Here is a 17,927-nt window from a genome sequence, read left to right on the forward strand (position 1 = left end):
TATCAAAAATAAAGTTGTAGGAGTTAACACTTTTTGTTCTACTCAATTAACTACACCCATTTTCAAATATAAAATTAAGAGGCAAAACTTTTTTTTAGTAGGTTATTTTACGACGCTTTATCAACATCTTAGGTTATTTAATGTCTGAATGGGATGAAGGTGACAATGCAGGTGAAATGAGTCTGGGGTCCAGCACCGAAAGTTACCCAGCATTTGCTCATATTGAGTTGAGGGAAAACCCCGGAAACCTCAACCAGGTAACTTGCCTCAACCGGAAATCGAACCCAGGCCACCTGGTTTCGCTGCCAGACGCGCTAACCATTACTCCACAGGTGTGGACGGCAAAACTTTTCAAAACACTCTCGAATATTATAGAAAATTATTGATTTGATCTTCATTAGAGACATATACAGTCCAGTAGTGTTTCGTCTAAAATGTAATTTAACATTCCTAATAATGATGACCATGATGAGGATGATGATGTTGTAATATCTGTTCCATTGGAGCACGAAGTGTTGACCACACCATCCATGCCTAGGTATTCTAGGGCCCATCCTATCTCAGGATTAGGATTGGAATAAGAGTTTGAGATGTTATTGTCAATCTGTTTTAAAAGTTAATCCTATTTCTGTCCGTAACATGTCATTTCTTCGAGTACGTTTCTTATTTTTAATTTTTCATTCATTTTCAATCTCGCTGGCCATGTAGTGATTTCAAAAACCTCATCTGTGGCATCTAACAGATGTACGCCTGGAAACAGGTTTCACTTAGAATCAAGCGTGGCTCCTTAAGGTTTTAGCAAGTTTGCGCTACATCTGAAAAAATTTAAGGATATTTTGGTTTAAAATACAAGTTAAATTATTGTGGCCTAAGTATGCGATTGGTATGATCAGCTGTAGTAAGTTTCTCATCCAACTAGAATTGTTTGTAGGAGTTTCATCATTAACTTGACACAGTAAACGCCCGAGCTTCTTACGGAGTCTGGCTTTAACTTGGGTATGTCCTCGGGGCGAGGGGATGAAAGAGGTGTTGTCCAGTGTGGATTTTAAGTTGTTGATAAACGAACAGGGAGGTAAATGAGCCTTGAAAAATGGAAACAGATGGCAGTATCTCACAGAGCTACTGATGAGTGACAATGAATGAGTCAGAGAGATGAAGCATGACAGCACCACGACTCCAGTTTGGCACGAAAGCAAGCTTTTTTTTAGAGGGCGAACTTGTATTTTATTCGTGTTTTTGCTTTCCGTTTCCACTGCAGTTGCTTGAGTTGAGTTGGTTGAGAGCATGTGGTGGCAGGTAAGAAGTTCTTTTAATAAATTAATATTTTTATTTATGCCAGTATATGTATTGTCTACTAGGCCTATATTAAATAGACCCTAGTTAAGATGAGTACTATTCAGTCTTTAATAGAAAATCCATTTTCATTGCGCAGCTTAGAAAAGAAGTGTGAGAAAAGCATTTTGGTAGATTGACTCCATACCTTGAAATTTCGCAGTACGTGAAAATCAAAACCAGGTCGTTCAGCAAAAATTTCAATTCTGACACATACGAGAAGTTTCAGTGGTTATGTAACTGTGAAAGAAGAAAATCTTTGTTTTGTTTTCCTTATGTTTTGTTTGGGGGGAAGAGATGTGGACAAAGGACGGTGTTAGTGGCATCCAATGTCATCAGAGCGTATCCATTCATAAATTAAAGGAATATTTGCACTGAACTTTCAGTTTTTTATGGGACTGACGAGTTCAGAAACATTTCAGGCTGTGTGTCGTAATGGAATTTTTCAGAGACAACAATTTATGTTCAACTTTCAGCGAGTGTACAAAATTACTAGAAATTTTACTAACAATCCCTATGACGACTTCAGAGACTGAAAGGTGTTTTTCTACTCTCAAAAGAGTAAATCATTTTTGATGAGCGTAATATCTGAAGAATCGAATGTTAAATGTTAAATATTATGTTTTATTTAACAATGCTCGCAACTGCAGAGGTTATATCAGCGTCGCCGAATGTGCCGGAATTTTGTCCTGCAGGAGTTCTTTTACATGCCAGTAAATCTACGGACATGAGCCTATCGCATTTAAGCACACTTAAATGCCATCGACCTGGCCCGGGATCGAACCCGCAATCTTGGGCATAGAAGGCCAGCGCTATACCAACTTGCCAACCAGGTCAACAAGAATCGAATGTGAGCCCTTGCAGTGCTGTCAATAGAACATCACTTCACCTTGAGCATTGTTGACTTCAATTAGCGGGTCATCGAGAAGTTCACAAGGGGTAAATAGAGACAGGCCAGTTTTCTGTATAAATAGGTGAGTTTTTGCAAATTTTTACGACTGTAGCATGGTAGACCTAATATTTTGTAGTAAGAAAGTAAATGACCAAAATTTTGAAGCACCAGCCGCCACTGCTTAGTATAGTGCAATTCGAAACGTGACATGCTTGAGCAAATGACAGCCTGCTTAGTTGTGATTGAGCATATGAACTTTTGGCAATAAAATGTCGCGACTTATGCAGTACATTACAAAATATAATTTATTGGCTTACCTTATAATAGATGCCGGAACTGTAGACCATTCTCTCTGATGCACATTTCACATGTTTTGAAAATATTTCTAGACAATCTGGATTTCGTCACTACCAATATAATTGAACTCTAGGCACATGGTCCGTTTCATTCTGTTTATGAATGACTGTTATAAGGCTTTAGTTTTAACGATTTAATCACTTTCCAAGCTGATGTCTTGGATACACTTGCCTATTGATTCTCTCACTTTTTTCACTAAATTTTGGATTGTCGAATCAGATAGTTGTTGAACATCATGTTTAGGGGGTGGATGTTGATGAAAAGTCATCATCTTATTTTTCACATTAGGACAATGCCTATTAATATAGAAATCTTTTATATGTTAATATCAACGTAACAAAGTCATTTCTTATATTGCATTTTTTGCATTTTTTGAACTAATAGGTTATTTTTATATATTTTTCTGCATTTTTTGGTCATTTTTAATACTTTGAAGAACTTTTTAGATCATTCTTTACCGATAGGTCTGTTAAATCATTTTCTAACCAAATAGGTCCGTAGTAATTACCTACTGAATAAGTGAATAACAGTGAAGTTTGAGTTTTATAGTTTGGAACAGACTCTATAAAGTCCATCCCTCATTCCACTGAAGGCTTCACTTCACACAACGGAAGTAATATAAAATGCTTGACAACAGCTTAGTTTAAGTGAGGACTTTGTCCGCTACTGTTCTTTTGTCGGTAAGAGGATGTCTTTAGAATTTATGTGTGGAAGGGGGAAACTTTTACCATGTCCTGGACAGGACGTTGTGTCCTCAACATGGTTCAGAAGGGATGTTTACTGTAGTAGACAGTATTTTTAAGACAAAGATTGCTGCGCCCACAATTTGTTTTGTCATTTACACTCCCTCATCTGGAAGATCTGGTAAAAAAAGTGAAGCGCTGAAGGAGGAGAAGGAGACTGAGAATGATGACACTGACATGGACCATCCCTGATTGAAACACATTGTAAACCCTCATTAAAATCTATAGTTTTCCCTTAAAACCTTCATTTTGTTGCATGTTCTTTTCCTTTATCTTAGCCAAATTCCAGGAAGTTGCCTCCTCTTTCCGAAATTTGCAGGGCAGTCATTGAAACAATGATCATTTTAAGTAGATTTTTAGATCATCAATATCCGCCCCCTAGTCATGATACTTTCGTAGAAATTTAACATGATACTTTTTGTGTGATATCTTTATAATATACATATCAAATTATGATTCGCTGTTATAATGTATATTACATTTCTACACACTAAACTGAACTTCATTGAATGTAAGTCAGCTGTATACTAATGCTCTAACATTGACATTTCTTCAGCCTGTTTTACCTCTCTATACTATGTAACACAAAACCTTCCAATGCTCGATCTAGGGGAAATGTACACACTATTTCCTCAGCAGTCATGTTTGATCTATAACAGTTAAAGATTGACTGCATTTACCTGGGCAAAACCTGTTTTCTAGTGAAAAGTCTAATAGTTTCTGCGCATCCCTTTTCTATTAATTCAAGTTGTGCCATATATCGGTATTTTTTTTATTAGATTAACATGTATAGGTACTCTCATTCTTTTTGTCATTACTGGTACTTCAACATTCCCCCATTATCATGACATCACAGTTCCAACAGTAAGTGCCGAATCTTGTGAACCACTGCAACTTATATTCTAAAATAATGATATATTTATAAATAATAAATATAAATGACGTCAGATATGAACCAGAATTTTATTATTTTTTTCTAAAAGCAGTATTTTGAAATACAAACGAATATAATTTTACAATTTTTTTTGTTTCTTTGTTTTACAGTACAAAATATTTTATGACAGTATACAAAATATATGAAAACCAAAATTTACAGCAGACAATTACAAAAGTTTTATATACATTATAATATGACTTGTTCGAAGATGAACAAAGTGATTTTGTACATGAAGATGTTTTACAAATTGGAGCAAAGAAGAAGTCGAAATATTTCTTTATCAAAACTAAAACAAGTGATTACTGATATTAGAAATGTTTATTCTTCATTTATAAATCCTAAAAATCTTTCAGTATTAAAATATTTCACTGAAATTTTATAAGTTGAATTCCTTACAAAGATTTAATAAAATTAAGGAATAGCATTACAAAATGTTGAACTTAGGAAGGAGCTAAAAGAAAGAAAAAAGGAATATGATAAAAAGAAACATACATGAAGAAATTTGTTCGGTTTCGAGACTGCCACATTAAATATAGAAATTTCATCTTTCGTCAGATAAGAATTGAAGATGAAATATTAGCGGGAGAAGAATCTTTGAAACAGATAATTAAAACTACAGAATTATGATTGAATGTAAAATGAGACAGGAAGAAAAATTCAGTACGAAAATGTTTCAAATTCAAGTTATGTGCAAGAAATTCCACAAAATCATAGCCGAAATAAATAAGATACTGAGAGAGAGAGAGAGAGAGAGAGAGAGAGAGAGCGAGGAAATGAAAACATACCAATAATGAATAATTACCACTTCTGGTGTTCTTCATAGCGAACATATAGCATGGTCAGTTTACAAGCTCTCCTGCAATATCTCATACAGTAAATACAGACGTAATATCTGATATGAAACTATAACAATTTTTTTAATTAATTGTCAGTGATATAATTCTATTTGTCCTGTAATAAACTTCCTTTTTCTGCGTAACTAGTGTCATTTCGTTACCTAATTTTAATTATTTTCTTTCTTTAAGTACATCTCACTTTTACTTGTTTCAGGTATTAGAAATTCAAAGAATTTTCCTTGATTTTCCATTACACATAACCTTAATGATAATGTTAACATTTCCCCCTATGAGAAATAACATGGAGAAAGTATATTTCTGATGCAGATTAAAGAATAGGTTTTATAGGTACTGTTTGTGGATGGAAAATTTTAGAGCCTACATCATCTATTACAGTTCATATAGGTGGTGAAACATATAAACCATCCCATTATTCCACTTAAAGTGAAAATGAAGATGTATAGTATTTGTTTTTCATGTCTTGAATACCGACCGGTATGGGTGTAAAAAATAGTTGGGTGTAAGATTATCTTAACATAAGCATATTTGTTGAACTGCTTCTAATCTTGCCGACTTAAGTTCTTGAAGATCTTCTCTTTTGCTTCCATGTACAATAGGTTGTTAATGGTCTCCATCAACTCATAGAACCTGAATTAAAACAATAAAACTGATTTTATTTCTGCGTCTAATAGCATTTAGTTTAATATAAAAAAGATAAAGTGTTAATGATAGATGATAAAAAAATAAGTAATAGGAAAACAATAAACTTGTGTAGTTTTAAAAGGAAAAAAAGGAGTGCATGTTATTTACAGATATGTTCAGCAGACACTAAAATTGTGACATAGAGAAATAAGAACGTACAGAGGTATTGGTCAGTCTAAATCGTGAGTTAATTTCTGTGATTTTGGTTGTGTAAAATGTGCAGGTTTAATGATCAAATTATGAAATTGATTGATTGATTGATTGATTGATTTTGAAGAAATAGGTCATTCCACATTAATCAATCCCATTTTTAATTACATTTTGTCTTATGGTTCCCAATTTTTATTCCACTCAATATACTTGATCCGTCAAGACTGATTACAAATTTTGATTATGAATAATTTTTGTCTTGTAGGTAGGTAGTTTTAAAATTATAAGATTTTAAATGTTTAAGAAATACACTTTTTTTTTGTCATGCGTGAGCCTACAGAATTATGGTTGTTTTTACTCGAGGATTTAGATATAATTCAATAAAATAAATAACTATTTGTTTCAGAATGTTACACTAGGATTGCTATATTTAAAAATTGAACATCCACGACCCTTTGCTTTCATCTTTAAAATGTCCGAAATAAAAAAGAGTACATTACAGAGTAATTAACTTCTTCGCATTAGATGGTGTACTAAATATAAAATAACCTAAAACTTTAAAACAATCAAAATGCTTGACCCTTTGAAGCATAGTGGTTACATAGAAGAACCACCGTTTTCTTTCTTTCTAAATTTTATGGCACAGATATTCCACCAAGGAACTACCTCTTGAGTATACATTGAGGTGCCATCAGTGTTTTGAAATTGTGTGCAGAGTTAAAATATTGAAAAAAGTTGATCTAAGCTGTGTTATGATCCATGATATGAGAAACATAAAAAATTAATTTGTGCTTCAAAGGGTTAACCAAAAAAGGCTTACATAGACTATATCGTTACAAATAAAACAACACAAAATTGAGTTTGTTGGCAATGAATGACGCATCATGCTCTAACAAACACAGAAAATGTGCAGAAAAATTCAGTTACCTCAAAAGAAAACACACCTATTTTATATTCAGCACCCAGCACGTGATTAATTGCTACTGACTTCTGAGATTTGAAAAAATATTTCCTGGTAGGGGGAGCAATGGAAACATATGATGATTGCTGCATATATGAAAAGTTAATTTTTTTAACCACAATTATTTACTAACATATAACATTTCCATCTCATAATTTTTTGTTTTATCAATATTTTTCTACATTTTCCGTTGTTGAATATCTGATATATAATGCCAATGCAATGTGCCAGCAGAATTGTGTCACTATCTTAGTGCAAATACACCTGATGTCCTTTGCCATGCTTAAAGCAAATAAAAGATGCCAGGAAAACCCAATGCACTGATGCCACACAGCAATTCCTCAGGCTTGTTAAGAGTGCTGGTAACTTAGGTTTGACTCTCTATGTATAGTGATTCAGTTCAGGTTTATTAATCCACAAAGAAACGTTGAAAATATAAATATAATAAACAAAGCATATTATACGTGTTATCTTTTGCAATAACAGTATTCTGGAGAAATGAAAGACTTACTTAAAAACTATATGCATATTAATAACAGAACAAAAACATGTATCATAAAACTATTGTACTCTTGCATTACCTCTCTTCGATGACGTACATTGTATGGTTCAGGAAATTATGACCTTCCATGAATTCTGTCTCTTCACACACTTCAGCCAGCAAGTCTGCTAGTATCTGCATCAGTTCGTCTTCACTAACGCATTTCATCCTGTTAATAAACAGTTGAACAATGGATAAGAAGCTACGTAAGTGAATTTTTTGTTGTACAATCTTTTACACAGTGTACAAGGACACAATTTAGAAATTTTAACTATTATTGAATTTCTGTGTTTTATTAGGAAACGGGTTAAATATCTATAGTTTTAAAGACAATAAGTTTATTGCATGTTTTCTAGAGTTTGAATACAATATTAGAGCGTTTTCAATACTAAATTCATTTATAGCTAGAGTATGAAGTAATTCTCTCATTAAGAAGGAATTTATTATAAAATTATGATTTATTTAATGACGCTCGCAACTGCAGAGGTTATATCAGTGCCGCCGGTGTGCTGGAATTTTTGTCCCGCAGGAGTTCTTTTACATGCCAGTAAATCTACTGACATGAGCCTGTCGCATTTAAACACACTTAAATGCCATTGACCTCGGCCTGGATCGAACCCGTAACCTCGAGCATAGAAGGCCAGCACTATACCAACTATGCTACCGAGGGCGACGGAATTTATTAAATGATCTAATGATGGCTTGATGAGAAAGTAACCAGCAGAGTTGAATTTTTATATAGTTAATACATTTTACATTTCTTTTTTCAATCACGGACAGTGATCTTTCACTTGCGTGTATGAAGGCCTGTATTCAGGCATGAGCAACATGTGCAACTGGACATGGCGGCAAAATACAGCTAGTAGTAAAACGATCTTAATATTTTTATTGCTTTTATCATTATAAAACTCATATTAGATTAGCGTTCTGGTACTATTAATGCATCACTTCACCTGAGATGTCAGCACTATAGCTACCATATATTTTTGTCTTCAAAATAATTTATGCATTTTTAACTTGGACATTTGTTTTGTGTGCTGTGTATTCATTTCCGTTTAAATATTTCAGTACAGTTTAAAATTGAAGTAAATATTTTCACAACTTATTGTGTTAGTCTGTAAATGAATAGTGATGGAAGAGGTGGTGTAAAATAAATGACTGCACAAGGGTGTCATACATCTTAAATACAGACTTGATTGTATGCCATAACACTCAAATACCGGTACTCAAACATCAGCATCAAGTCCAGAGATTTCCTTGATTGCTTTTTCTCTAGAATTCTCATCATGAAGACCTGTGAAATTGGTCTCTTTGGAAAGCTGATATGGTACACTAGTGCAGGGGCGTATTTTGCGGGCTACCGGGGCTACCGGCGGTAGCCCAAGGAAATTACAAAAGAAAAAGTTTATAATATAACATAATGTAATAATTTTGTATTATTAGTTTTACCATAGTAATTAAAATTAAAGTAATTGTTAGATATATTTTGTGTAATAATAGGGTCAGCAGTAGCCCAAACCCTTTAACCAGTATACGCCACTGCACTAGTGATAAGACTGATTTGAATTGTGGGGAATTGGTAAAATAACTGCAAGAAAACAAGGTATTGTAACCACAACAGCTCTCCAACCGTGCTTGGAATGTGGTAGCAGTCAAGTGCAATAAAGATTATTGTTGATTGTAAACAGTGATTCTACTAGCTTCTTAGCTTCTACTGCCTATTCAAAAAACGTAGTTTACATAACTTTTAGTTTGATACACTGACTACCAACTTCATGGGAAAAGCATTTTCCAATGAATGCAAACTCAATCCCAGCCCAACACCCTAATTCATGCAAGACATTCATGTGGAGGGCGCAAATAGCCATAGTAGCTGACGCGCCCTTCTTAAACCCTACTACTACTTCATGTGGAATTCATGTGGAAACCATTCTCCACTTTCCAAATTCTCAGGGTCGTTGCCCAGTGAATTGTTCCGTTCCTTCTGTCAGTGTCAATGCTGCACTCAATACAATTCTAGTCCACACTCCCCTCTCGATCATAAAACTACTTTCTGTTTCACTGAAAACCATTATAGCGGTAGAATACATGCATATATAATATAACATACACAAAGCAACTACTTACCTCGCCATGTTTTTGAGAATCATTGCACGTCCTTCCAGCTGTAGTATTTCCCTGTTAATGACCTTTATGAATGTTTGTAGAGTCTCTATTTCTCGATGGTACATATCATCTGCGTGTCTCACAGATTCCTGTATTTCCACAACTTTTTGGTGTAGTTGTACATTGCTGTATATTAGTTAGTAGTTTGAGTTATTAATTGTTCCAGTATTTGTACCAATTTCCTGGTATCACATTGAAGACTCCTTTTTCTACATTAGATGTAAAATCTGTTTCATAGATTGTAATTGTTCGTCATCTATGTTTGGCTTGTCTTGTTTTTCTGTTTTTGGTTCTGTGTCTTGTTCCTCTCTCCATGTTATTGGGCTTACCTCCATAATCAAAGGAAAGAAATGTTTATATATGTAAGGGAAAATATTACCTATATTTAATCGAAGGAAGCCTGTACTCTTAATTGATTCTAAAATAATTAAGATCTTGTTCAAAAAATATAATTAATAATAACAATAGCGTTCATTAATGGTATTTGTATATAGAGACTTATAAAGATTTATCTTTCTAGGAAAAACAACTTTCTGCTATGCAATATCGTCTGATTATAGTTATCATCGCCATTATCATTCAGTGGTAAGTAATTTATATATTTCCAACCGTTTTAAATTCTTAGGCTGTTTAGTTCGACTTGCATTACACGCCAAATGTCTGTGCTCTTTTTCATTTGTGTCTAATACAATTAATTTTGACATATTTGTTTAAACTTAGAGAATTTCTTCATTTGCCTAGCAACAAAATCTTTGTTTCGGTATATTCTTACTATTTGTAACAAATTATTTTAATGTAAATTTTCATACTCGCATAACAGATTTCTAGTTTCATTTTATATTGTGAGTTTCTGTAGTTCTAACGATAGCCTGAGTAAAACCTGAGAAGATGAATGAATATGTTTGCTGTTGGATTTATGTACAAATAAATTAATGTTATTTTACTACAAACTAATCCTGTGATATAAGCAGCTTTTATAACTTCACTCTGGTATTTAAAATTGATTAAAAACTATTTCTAGTTATTAGAATGGTTGTAAAGTGTGCTAGATTGTTTTTGTGATAATTACATATTTATGAGAAATTCTTTAAACTAACTGAGATATATTGCAATTACTATTCATTAATATTTATATATGAAGGACAGCTATGATCGATGAACTCTCGTCTTGAACTGTGAAGCTGTTTCTGATTATAATCATAAAATTCATCGTTTTTGGGTTACAAGATAGCAGATGGTTTTATTTTCAATGGTAGGCATTGGAATCCAGCCAGTTTTAGTCTTAAGCATATAGATATTTATATTTGAAAAACATATCAAATCTATTTCTTCATTAGAAACTTGGACAACAATATTTTCTTTGTTAATAATCCTTCAATAATCACGTTAGCTGTTTCCATGGTTTGAGCAATATTTTATGGCCGGATGAAGTAACAGAACAGAGAAATGTTTCTTTCAACTAGGTATGTACCTGTACTGTGTATATATATGACATAATTACGCATATTAAATAATAGATACAAATTCCATCATATAAAACTTATATACAAGAGTAAAATTGTAGATTTAGAGGTTATAACACATGAAATAATATCGGTACCTAGTTATTAGTCCTATATTACGTCTTTCTACCACTTAGCTGCCTGATAATATTAGTGTAAAATATGTTCAGGAAGTGAAGTGAAATATTTAATGTTGCTAATTGAATGAAGATTGACCAAACCGAATTGTGCTTGTAGCTGTTTGGAAAAACTAGGAAAACAGATGATGTACTGTATAAACATCTCTCGCATTGGAATGTAGTAAGAAAGTTGTGAATAATAAAAGACTAAGGATAATGAAATAATAAATATGTTAAAAACAGAGGAAAGAAAAAAAACAACTAATTAAAAACATACAGAAAAGGTAAATGAAGATATTTAAAGTCATAGAGAAATGTACAGATACAGTTTAGATTCTGACGAAGATATTGACTAGAAATATTTGAAAACAGTGATGCAATCACTAAAGAGAAATTAATAGATCACAACGAATTGTTTTCAAGAGTGAAATAGCTAGTCTCTTCCTTTTTATCATAGTTACAGAGCTTATTTAGATAAGATCTGACTAGACGAAAGCTTCTATATTCACATGTCTTAATTCGTTGATTTATAATAGTATGTGCTTTCATTGTCGTCAAAGGAAAAGCTTTTCATACAACTTTTTTTTTTATAAATAAACAGTACAAACTTACAAAGACAAAACTAAGCAGCCACTATAGTAACTTATTTATGAACTTGTATATAAACATTATAGAGTTGATATAGCCTACTATTTTAACAACAAGAAAGTAGGAACAAACAAAAAGAACAAAATTCTTATAATTATAGAAGAATAACAGTAGTGGATAGAAGGTAGACAAAAGCGAATAGAAACAATGAGAAGCAAACTGAATAACACTGTGGAAAGCTTATTGACAAGAAGGAAGAATAAAGAAACTCGCTTCAAATGAAATAGGGCATCATTAAAGAATTAAAGAAGGGAAGATAGTTGGATGAATGGGTAGATAGGAGGTAAATTGTATAGAATGGAGCCAGATAAGTGGAAATAGAAACTGAGAAAACAATAGGAATTTTAAAGAAAAAGTGCAATTGTAGAGAAACAAACATCGATATTAGCAACAAAGAATAGAGTAGTAGGAGTGTAAAGAATGTAGAATCGGAATATGTAATGAAACATTAAAGTGAATATTTTATGTGATATTTTGTGCAAAAACAAATACATAATTCCATATGTTCAGTGTCTTCATATTGAAATAAAATAGTAAATATTTAAATGTGTGGAAGAAACATTGGCCTATATATGCTTTCTAATACAATTCTGAGTCGACTGTGAAATTTTTATAAAACAAAAATTATGCATGCAGGACCATCCATAGGGGAGAGGAACTCTACTTGAGGGGTTGGGATATTTTTAGAGAGAGGAATACAAAATATTTCTTTTTACATGAAAGAAGAATTCTGTTACGTACATAACATAGTATTGAAATACCTAGGAATTATGTTTTGGCAGTTATAAGAAGTTGGCTACTATCGAAGGGTTATTTCCGCATTTGTGGGGACATTCCAATAAAATGTTCTTAGCATGTTTTCTTAGTGCTGTGTCTATTATTGAATTTCTGCATTCATTAAAATATTGACGAGGGAGTAGGACCCTGACAAAAGTTTGTGGGGTGGCCCACAGTAATATATTGTAAAGAGGACGATATTATTTAAATGCCACAAATTAATGCACATGCATGTGAAGTATAGGAGAGAAGAATGTTTCTGAGAAGAAAACCATAAAATAAATAGAAAACATGCATTAGAAATATAGGAGAAAAGAAAAAAAGAACATGCATGAAACGAATAGAAGAAAAGAAATAGATAACATTCATGAGAGTAACTTACAGATGAAAAGAAAATAGAACATGCATGAAAGTACAAGAGCAAAAGGAATAGCTATAGAGAACATACATGAGAAGTATAGAAGAAAAGAAATTGAGAACATGCATGAGAAATAGCTATAGGTGAAAAGGAATCTAGAGAACATAGCCTACATGTGAAGTACAGAAGAAAAGTAATTGAGAACATGCATGAGAAGTACAGATGAAAAGAAAAAGAGAACATGCATGATAAGTACAGATGAAAAGAAAAAGAGAACATGCATGAGAAGTAAAGATGAAAAGAAAAAGAGAACATGCATGAGAAGTATAGGTGAAAAGGAATATAGAGAACATACATGAGAAGTATAAAAGAAAAGTAATTAAGAACATTCATGAGAACTACAGGTGAAAAGAGAAAGAGAAGATGCGTGAGAAGTATAGGTGAAAATAAAAAGAGAACATGCATGAGAAGTATAGGTGAAAAGAAATATAAAGAACGTACATGAGAAGTATAGAAGAAAAGTAATTAAGAACCTTCATGAGAACTACAGGTGAAAAGAGAAAGAGAAGATGCGTGAGAAGTATAGGTGAAAACAAAAAGAGAACATGCATGAGAAGTATAGGTAAAAAGGAATATAGAGAACATACATGAGAAGTATAAAAGAAAAGTAATTAAGAACATTCATGAGAACTACAGGTGAAAAGAGAAAGAGAAGATGCGTGAGAAGTATAGGTGAAAACAAAAAGAGAACATGCATAAGAAGTATAGGTGAAAAGGGATATAGAGAACATACATGAGTAGTATAGAAGGAAAGAAATTGAGGACATGCATGACAAGTACAGGTGAAATGGAAAAGAGAACATGCATGAGAGGTATAGGTGAAAAGGAATATAGAGAACATATATGAGAAGTATAGAAGAAAAGAAATTGAGGACATACATGAGAAGTACAGGTTAAAAGATAAAGAGAACATGCATGAGAAGTAGAGAAGAAAAGAAATTGAGGACATGCATGAGAAGTGCAGATGAGAAGAATACGAGAACATGCATGCATGCATGCATGCATGAGAAGTACGGGTGAAGAGAAAAAATGAACATGCCTGAGAAATAGGTGAAAAGGGATAAGAACATACATGAGAAGTATAGAAGATAAGAAATTGAGAACATGCACGAGAGTACAGGTGAAAAGAAAAAGAGAACATGCATAAGAAGTATAGGTGAAAAGGAATATAGAGAATATACATAAGTACAGAAGAATAAAAATTGAGAACATGTATGAGAAGTATAGGTGAGAAGGAATATAGAGAACATACATAAGAAGTACAGAAGAATAGAAATTGAGAACATGCATGAGAAGTACCTATAGGTGAGAAGGAATATAGAAAATATACATGAGAAGTATAGAAGAAAAGAAATTGAGAACATAAATGAGAAGTACAGGTGAAAAGGAATATAGAAAACATATGAGTTTACAGGTGAAAAGAAGAAGATAACATGCATGAGAAGTATAGGTGAAAAGGAATATAGAGAATATACTTGAGAAGTACAGAAGAACGGAAATTGAAGACATGTATGAGAAGTACAAGTGAAAAGAAATATAGAAAACATACATGAGAAGTATATAAGAAAAGAAATTGTGAACATGCATGAGAAGTACAGGTGAAATGGGATATAGAGAACATGCTTGAGAGTACATGTGAAAAGAAAAAGAGAACATGCATGAGAAGTATAGGTGAAAAGAAATATAGAGAACATACATGAGAAGTATATAAGAAAAGAATTTGTGAACATTCATTAGAATAATACAGGTGAAAAGAAGAAGATAACATGCATGAGAAGTATAGGTGAAAAGGAATATAGAGAATATACATGAGAAGTACAGAAGAACAGAAATTGAGAACATGCATGAGAAGTACAGGTGAAAATGAATATAGAGAACATACATGAGAAGTATCGAAAAAAAATTGAAAACATGCATAATAAGTATAGGAGTAAATACACAGGGAACATGCATGAAAAGAATAAGATAAAAGAAATAGGGGACATGCATGAGAAATATACCAGAAAAAGTGAAGAAGAATATTTATGAAAAGTAGATGAGAAAAAGTATAGAAAACATGCAGGAGGAGTTTAGGAGAAAAGAAATAAAGAAGAATATATATTAGAAGTATGGGAGAAAAGGAATACAGAAAATATATGAGAGTATCGGAGGAAAAAAATACGGAACATACATTAGAAATGTAGAAGAAAAGAAATAGAGAAGAATATGTGTAAGTAGTATAGGAGAAAAGATATACAGAAAATACATGAGAGTATAGGAGAAAAGAAATACGGAACACACATGAGAAATATAGGAGAAAAGTAAGTAGAGAACATGCATGAGAAGTACAGGTGAAAAGAAATAGAGAATTTGCATGAAAAGTATAGGTGAGTGGAAATGGAGAACATACATGAAGATTAGCGTGTGAGAAAAAAAATAGGGAAGATGTATGACAAGTATGGGAGAAAAATCGGAAACATGCGTGAGAAGTATAGAAGAAAAGAAATGGATAACTTGCATGAGACGTACAGAGGAAGAGGAATGAAGTACTTACATGAGAAGTATGGGTGAAAAGTAAAAGGAAACATGTATAAGAAGTATATGGAAAAGAAATAGAGAACATGCATGAGAAATACGGGAGAAAAAATAGAGAACTTCTATTTGAAGTGTAGGAGAAAATTTATAAATAGAGAACATGCATGAGATGTGTAAGGGAAAATTAATAAAGAAAATGCATAAGATATACGTATAAGATAAAAGAATAAAGAACCTGCATGAGAAGTACAGGGGGAAAAAATTGGAAAGGATGTGAGAAGTAGCGCAAAAAAATATAGAAAAATATTAGGAGTAGAATAAAAGAATGGAAAACATGCACGAGACGTATAAGAGAAAGAAATTAGGAAGGATGTGACAAGTAGAGGAAATAAAATAGAGACCATGCATGAGACGTATAAGAGAAAAGAAATAGAGAAGAATATTTTTCCACGAGCGGGAATAAATGTCTGTTTGTAGATTACCAAAGTCGGGAAAGAACTATCGTAACAATGAAATCTACCAAACTTTGTCGCATGAAATTTCCTTTGCATCTGTGCATATATGCTCAGTGAGATAGCTCAAGTGAGGTTCAGTAATTATAATTTCGGAAATAAAATGGAATAATTGTTTTCTGTCGAGGAAAAAATTATACATATATACACCACATGATCGAAACACAATGCCATAATATATGATGCACTATTATGAGAAGCATAGGAGAAAATAAATAGACAACATGCAAGAAAAATATGGGAGAAAAGAAATAGAGAGTATGCATATGAAGAATAGGATACAAAAATAGACAAATTGCAAGAGAAATATAAGAGAAAAGAAATAGAGAAAAAGCATGTAAAATGCAGAAGAAAAGAAATAGAGAACGTGCCTTAGAAATATGGAAGGAGGAAGTAGAGCACATGCATAAGAAGTATAGGTGAAAAAAAGATTAGGGAGCATGCATGAAATATTCAGGAGAAAATGAAAAGACAATATTTTTTTATGGGAAGGGTAGAAGAAAAGAAATAGACAACTTACATGAGAAGTATAGGAGAAACGAATTAAAAAACATGCATTAGAAATATAAGAGGAAAGAAACAGAGAACATGCATAAGAAGTACAGGAGAAAAGAAATGGAGAACATGCATGAGAAGTATAGAGAAAAGAAATAGGGATCATGCATGAGGAGTATAGGAGAAAATAAATACAGAACATGTATGAGAAGTATAGGAGAAAAGAAATAGAGAATATGCATGAGAAGTATAGGAGAAAAGAAATAGAGAACATGCATGAGAAGTATAGAAAAAAGAAATACGGAACATGCATGAGGAGTATAGGAGAAAATAAATAGAGAACATGTATGAGAAGTATAGGAGAAAAGAAATAGAGAATATGCATGAGAAGTATAGGAGAAAATAAATAGAGAACATGTATGAGAAGTACAGGAGAAAAGAAATAGAGAACATGCATGAGAAGTATAGAAAAAAGAAATAGGGAACATGCATGAGGAGTATAGGAGAATATAAATAGAGAACATGTATGAGAAGTATAGGAGAAAAGAAATAGAGAATATGCATGAGAAGTATAGGAGAAAAGAAATAGGGAACATACATGAGAAGTATAGAGAAAAGAAATATGGAACATGCATGAGAAGTATAGGAGAAGAAATATATCGAGAGTGTTTTGTAAAAATGCCGCTATCAACAAAATCAGGCGCTCTAAAGATTGTTTAAGATTCATTATTTCATAAAATGAAAGGGCGCAAATAGCCAGAGTAGCTGACGTGTCCTTTTTAATCCACACTAACTAACTCATAAAATGTGTTATTTATTTATCTCAGTTTTTTTCACTACTTTTTCATACATCAAAGGAATGAGACGGACATTTATTAACGTCGAGCTACAAAAATTGTTGATAACGCCCTTCTTACAATACACATCGATATAGAGAACAAGAATGAGAAGTATAGGAGAAAAAATAGAGAACTTGCATGAGAAATGCAGAAGAAAAGAAATAGAAAAACATGCATGACAAGTAAAGGAGAAAAGAAATAGGAAACATGCGTGAGAAGTAAAGGAGAAAAATAATATAGAGAATATACACGATATGTATAGGAGAAAAGAAATAGAGAAAGGAGAAAAATAATATAGAGAATATACACGATAAGTATAGGAGAAAAGAAATAGAGAACTTGTATGAGAAATGCAGGAGAAAAGAAATAGAGAACATTCATGAGAAGTATAGGAGAAATAAAATAGAAAACATGCATGAGAAATGCAGAACAAAAGAAATAGAGAAGATGCATGAGAAGTATAGGAGAAAACAAATAGAGGACATG

General features: G+C 32.6%; 1 protein-coding gene and 1 long non-coding RNA gene across 2 annotated transcripts; one reads left to right on the top strand and one right to left on the bottom strand.

Moving 5' to 3' along the window:
* Positions 1-4,268: 4,268 nt before the first annotated feature.
* Positions 4,269-13,546, bottom strand: LOC138701715 (uncharacterized). Its single transcript, XM_069828915.1, has 3 exons — positions 9,579-13,546; positions 7,492-7,620; positions 4,269-5,745 (listed from the first exon to the last, which is right to left on the bottom strand). Exons 1-3 carry the CDS (start codon positions 9,680-9,682, stop codon positions 5,658-5,660), a joined length of 321 nt encoding a protein of 106 aa, XP_069685016.1. The 5' UTR covers positions 9,683-13,546; the 3' UTR covers positions 4,269-5,657.
* Positions 13,547-14,081: 535 nt separating this feature from the next.
* LOC138701716 (uncharacterized) lies at positions 14,082-14,457 on the top strand. Its single transcript, XR_011332675.1, has 2 exons — positions 14,082-14,237; positions 14,309-14,457. It is a non-coding gene; the product is annotated as an uncharacterized lncRNA (long non-coding RNA).
* The last annotated feature ends 3,470 nt before the right edge of the window (positions 14,458-17,927 follow it).

Source organism: Periplaneta americana, chromosome 6 (assembly GCF_040183065.1).
Source record: "Periplaneta americana isolate PAMFEO1 chromosome 6, P.americana_PAMFEO1_priV1, whole genome shotgun sequence".
Classification (NCBI taxonomy): domain Eukaryota; kingdom Metazoa; phylum Arthropoda; class Insecta; order Blattodea; family Blattidae; genus Periplaneta; species Periplaneta americana.